The sequence below is a fragment of the Belonocnema kinseyi genome, chromosome 4 (genome assembly GCF_010883055.1).
Source record: "Belonocnema kinseyi isolate 2016_QV_RU_SX_M_011 chromosome 4, B_treatae_v1, whole genome shotgun sequence".
NCBI classification, from domain to species: domain Eukaryota; kingdom Metazoa; phylum Arthropoda; class Insecta; order Hymenoptera; family Cynipidae; genus Belonocnema; species Belonocnema kinseyi.
In genome coordinates this window covers 95,775,326-95,781,663 of record NC_046660.1, presented here as the reverse complement: position 1 = coordinate 95,781,663, position 6,338 = coordinate 95,775,326, and the positions used below count along the sequence as shown (strand labels likewise).

Below are 6,338 nucleotides of genomic sequence, written 5' to 3'. Positions count from 1 at the left end.
TTATTGGAAAAAAATTAAATACAATGATCTTCAAGGGTATGAAAAGCGCTTTTAAAGAACCCATATTTTTTTAATTGAAGAAATCCAAGCTGAGTTATTCACCCTTAAACTTCGGCGTGCAAAGTAAAAGCTGAAAATGTGGGCCCCTATCATAAGAAAACCCATATTGCTCTAAGGTCTTCAAATTTACACCATGACTTAAGGACCAATAGTACTATTATATATGTTAATTTGAACATGATCCGAGTACCTTCCATTTTTAGGTGGTATTAGAGTTCTTAAATGCCCAAGAATTTATGTTGAGCAAATTCTCGCGAGAATATGCTCAGAATTTATGCTTGAACAGACCATTTATAGAACATTTATAGAGCATTTAAGAGAATTTAAAGCTTTTATTATTTAAAAAAATATATATCACAATTAATACATGTATTCTCACAAAAACATTCTAGAGTGAAATAAACATATACTTTTTTAAATCAAAGAGTCTCTACAGATCCGGTAATTCCAGAAAGTCAGGGAATATCAGCGAAAACCTGATAGAGTTACGGAATTTTCGAAAAACTAAATTTAAAGTTAATTTCATTACTGTGGTTAAACATCGCAACTATTTGCTTGAAAATTAATCTCTTTTGTTGGAAAATTTAAATTATTTTACTAAAAATTCATCTTTTTTGGTTGAATTCAACTATTTTTGGTACAAAATTAAAATACTTTTTGTGGTTCAAATATAATATATCAAGTTTTTCGTTGAGAATTCATCCTTTTGGTTGAAAATTCAACTGCTTCGTTGGTAATGGAACTACTTTGTTAAATAATGATTCATAATTTTAGCTGACAAACCTTTTTTCAAAATTTAATTATTTGGTTAAAAACTATATTTTCTAGTAGAACATTAATTGTTTTAAATGAAAATTTTAATAGTACATGTTTGGTTTAAAATATAAGTTAAAAATTCAAATATTTGCTTTAAAATTCCTGTATTTTATTGAAAATTCGAATTTGTGGGAGAATATTTAAGCTTCTTAATGACTAACTTCTCTTTTTGGTTAAAAATTCCTTTAAAAATCCAAATATTTGGTTCAAAATTCATATGCATTGTTAAAAATTCGTCTATTTTGGTAGAAAATCCATCCAATTAGTGGAAAGTTTTTTTTTCTCATTTGGAATTTATTTTTTTTACTGAAAATGTAACTTCTATTTTTTGTCAAAAAGTTATCTTTTTTGATAGGAATGTAATCTTCTTGGTATAAAATTATACTATTTCGTTGAAAATTTACTTCCTTGGTATTAATATTATACTATTTCGTTGAAACTTAATTTTTTTTAGTTAAAAATTGATTTCTGTGGTTGAAAATTAAACTATTTTGTTAAAAATTTGTTTCCTTTTCGGTTCAAAATTTATTTTACTATTACCTGAAAATGTAAGTATTTCATTTTTGGTAGAAAATTGATATTTTAAGTTTTTTTATATATAGAAAATTCATCTTTTGGGTTGAAAATTCACCTATTTCGTCAAAAATGCATATTTTTGGTTGGAAATTCATCAATGCGATTAAAAATTTAATTCTTTGGCTGAAAATTAATTTCTTTTGATATGAAAATTAATTTTTTAAACTGCTAATCCATTTATTTTGTTCAAAAATGGTATTTTTTGTTAGAAAATTCATTTATTGGGTTTAAAAATGAATTATTTTGTTAAGAATTCATTTTTTTGGTTGAGCATTGATTGTTTTAATTGAAAATTTAACTCTCCTATTTTTGGTTAAAAAATCTTTTTTTTTTATGAAAAAAAAACTATTTTGTTGATGATTCCTTTTTTTTGAAAGTTTATTTTTCTCACATTTTAAATATTCTAATTTTGGTTGGAAATTGATTCTTATTAGATGAGAATCCGCGTTGTTTCTTGAAAATGAGTCTTTTTTGGTAGAAAATTAAGTTTTGGGTTGAGAATTCAAGTAAATTAAAAAAAAATCATATTTTTGCTTGAGGATTAATTATTTTAGTTGAAAATTCATTAAAAATTAATTTCTATTACTTTGATATTTTGAGCCATTTAAATTAATCGCCCTTTCGAATTTCAAGCGATACATTATCCCGCGAAATTTTAATAGTGTAATTATCATTAATAAAGATAAAAAATACGACTTTTTACAACCTAATTAAAAATGCTTATAAATGGTTATTAAATTCTCAAATCACTGAAAGTCGAGCATATTTTCAAGCATATTCTCATGCTCGTAAGAATTTCTCCGGGCACTTAAACTCTTTAGAACACTAGGTGGTATCACTTCATAAATGATGCCCCTTATATATGTTTGCATATATATATATATATATATATATATATATATATTGAGAATGATGGTCGACCATTTCGCCATCTGGGGCCGAAAACTGTAAGTAGAAAAAGTAGGCAGAATTTTAAAGGTGCATTTTAATTTGTGCATAAAAGTATTTACGATTGTTTTATGAAGTTTAAAACAATGATTTAATACTAAAATAAAACTTTATCTGAAATGAAGCATTTTTGAGCGAATTTCCATCTTATACAGTGAAAAATGCATTTTTGTCAAAAATGTTTTTCTAACAAACAAAAAAAATACTTTACTATGGTATGTAAGTTCCAATGTTCTATAGGCATATAGAACTTTAATTAATTTACGTAGCGAGAAATTTTATCACGATTATGCAAAGAATATGAATAATAAACGATTGAAATTAAAATACGATTTCTAACCTAACTTTTAGATCAAATTTTTAAATAGTAAATATTTCATGTATAATTTAATAAAACTTTGAGTTCATTTTTGCTTCGAAATTATTTCCATTTTTTATAATTAGTTAAAACTCACAATAAATAGTACAATCATTTTTTTGTTAGAAAAAAAATTCTGTCAAAAAATGTGTTTTTTCACTGTATACGATGTAAATTCCATATGTGACACTTTGTTTTCGATGAAGACTTATTTTTAGTTCATAACAGATACCTCAAACTTTACCAAAAAAAATCGTAAAAATAATTTTACGCACAAATTAAAATAAATCTGAAAAGTCGTACCTAATCTTTCTAGTTCTAATTTTTGCCACCAGATGGCGTATCAAAGTTTACCCATTCCCGATAAACAAATAAACTTTCATAAAACAAGATATTATGCAGAATTAAATCTACAGGAAACAACCACCCAACTATAATAAGATATATTTGCTTTTTAGGGATATAAAATTGATACGTCAGATTGATTAAGCTTGCAAGTAAGTAGATTTGAAGAAAGTGTAGACAAAGAATTCTAATACACTTGATTCAAATGCTTTCAAGAATTAATTATTTTTAACTGTCTTTTACTTTTAATTACGTGTAGATAGCTGAGTTTGCGTTCAAATATTTCTGGTCATTTGGAAAAATGCAGGTTACAGTAGTGGTTTAACGATAATAACGAATACAAGATACTGACATAGCTATTAATAGATTTCTACGATAATGATGCTCACAATAATGTACATACTTAAGAAAATTGTCATTTTCCTCGTTCATCTTATCTGCGTCTTTGGCTTTGTATTTGATTAACCGTTCCACCAACTGCCGATTTTCTTCCTGTAAATTTGAAAATAATAAGCATATAATTTCATTACGACTGGCGGATTTGTACAAACTGGATTGGCGAATTGTTTTAAATTAGAATTTTATTCTATTAAACTTTAAGTATGGACGTGTGCTCTCATATACCGCATCATGTTTTTGTATTTCTTACTTATTCCAATGTCCATTTACATACTTGTATAAGTTAAATAACAATATGTACCAATTCATAAGTATTCATTAATATGAAAAAATTACGTACATGCTTAAAGGTTGAGTATTGAAAAAGAGTTGTTTGAAGGGTTTGAAAATAACAAATTGGTTTATATCGAAATTAAATTATAGATAAAAAAGCCTTTTACTATGTTGCTCTATTTTTTCGTTTTTTCAACATTATACCCAAGCGCAAAGATTTTCAACAGTAGTAAAAATGGCTTTCATTTTAACCTATTTTATTATTAAAAATCAATTAAGTGAATCAGTAAACCAAGTGTAATTACACTTCGATTAACAGTATTTAATTGATATCTTATTTCTATCTCATAAGTCGTTCAGTTGGAACATGTTCACAGTGATGTGTGGCCGTATTGAATGAAATTTAATTAATTTATCAACTAAAAAGCGTTAGTTTCATGCACGAAGAAGTATAAGGAGATTCCACTCCCGGAAAACTTGAACGCGTGAATTCGGATTTAGTTTGTTTGCATCGCTCGTTGCGCCTCTGGCGGAGAAATGCAAAACCGAGAAAAAATAAACAAAAGTTTAATCTAAATTATTGAACCTTCAAGCCAAATGACAAATTGTCTTTACAAAAATTGAATTTTCAAATAAAAAATATGACTTTTCAGCAAAAAATTAATTTTCCACGAAATTGATGCATTTCTACCCAACAGAAATGAAATTACAAACTAAATAATTATTTTCGCCAAAAAAGGTGAATTTTCAACTGAAAAATATTAATCTTAAAAAAATTGAAAAGTCACATTTTCTGTTAAGAAATTAATTTTAAACCAAAAAAAAGTATTTTCCACTATAAAGTTAAATTTCCAACCATACATAAGCCTTCAATCAAGAAGTTCCATTTTCATTTTTAAAAAATGAAATTTCTCCTGTAATAGATAAAGTTTTAAATCAAAAAGATAAAATTTCGAAAAACAGTTGAATTGTCTGTTAAAAAAGATTTCAGTCGAGTTGGCACGATTAAAATATGAATTTTCAAACAAGAAATAATTCTGTAGGAAAAAAATTGAATTTTCACTCCAAAAAGGAGATTTTTCAACTGAAAAGAATGCATTTTTAACAAAATAGTAGAATTCTCTAGCAAATAGTTTTTATACATAGTCAAAATTTTTTATAACTGGAACTTTCATCCAGAAAATATTTTACTTTATTTTTTAACACCAAAATATAAATTTTCAAGAACAAGTTAATAAATTTTGTTAACAACAGAATTTAATTTCTAACCAAACAGGTGTATTTTTATCCAATAAAGATGACATTTTTCTTCAAGCAGATGGATTTTTAATTGAATAAAACGAAAAACGAATTTTAAAAAGATGGTTGAATTTTCATCCAAAAAATATTTCAGTTATTTTTTCAACACCTAAATATTATATGCAAAAAGTAGCATTATCAACCAAAAATTATGAATTTTTAACAAAATTGTTGAATTTTCAACCAAATGGTTGCATTTTTATCCAAGAAAGAAGTAATTTCTGATAAAGCAGTTGAATTTTAAAATAAAAAAGACAAGCTTTCTAAAAAAATGTTAAATTTTCAACCTAAGAGTTGCACTTTTATTTAAGAAAGATGAAATTTCTCCGAAAACAGAGGAATTAAACAAAACAAAACTTTTTAAAAATAGTTCAGTTTTAATTAAAAAAAGATTCCAGTTCACTTTTTAGCACCAAAATAAGAATTGTAAACAATTTATAAACAAAATTGATGTCTTTTAGAGAAAAGTGTAAAATTTTCAGCCAAATAATAAAATTTATAACTAAAAGGATAATCTACAGAAGAAAGTTAGTGCGAATTTTTAAAATTCTAGTATGAAAATATTAACGTTTTTAACTTGATCTATTTTCGAAAATTTAATATTAAGTTATTCAGATTCGAGATTCTTTAATTCAAAATAAGATTGTTCAATTTTTAACGCTTTGAATTAGAATTAAATGATACAATTCCAACCACTTTCTAATAAAATTGTCCATTTAAAAAAATTAGAATCTGAAATTTTTCAATTTGGAACGCTTTTAATTATAAATAATACAGTTTTGATTCCTTTGAATTGTAATAATCGAATTTTAGAAATTGTATTTGGGTAATATTTCATTTTTATCGTTTTGAACTTGTCCAATTTTCGAACTTTCTTATAATCTTAAATCATTGAAATACATGATTCTTATATTTAAAATAAAATTGTTTCATTTTGTAAGCTTTAAATTAGACATAATACAACAATTTTCAAACTTTTCTAATAAAGTTGTTCAATTTTCACAATGTAATCTAAAAGTGTACAGTTTAGAACGCTTTCAATCAGAGAAATGATCACATTGGTAAAACTTGTATTTCAACGTTTTTCCGCAAGAGGCACTACGAACGATGCCAACTAACTAAATCCGAATCTATGCATCCACTGGTGAATTAAAAACACTGGATTATTATTATTATACCATTAAGCCATTTCCCTTTCGGGGTAGGCGTGACTCACTCGGCAGGGGAAAGGAGTAGTGTGTGGATGGGATAGAGATTTTTCAGA

General features: G+C 25.7%; 1 protein-coding gene across 1 annotated transcript in view; it reads right to left on the bottom strand.

Moving 5' to 3' along the window:
* The window catches only part of LOC117172001 (autophagy-related protein 16-1-like), a 97,953-nt gene that overhangs the window by 84,796 nt on the left and 6,819 nt on the right, over positions 1–6,338 (bottom strand). The window contains exon 4 of the mRNA XM_033359716.1: positions 3,507–3,595. Within this exon, the coding sequence (XP_033215607.1) occupies positions 3,507–3,595 (89 nt within the window). The remainder of the gene's footprint in view (positions 1–3,506; positions 3,596–6,338) is intronic.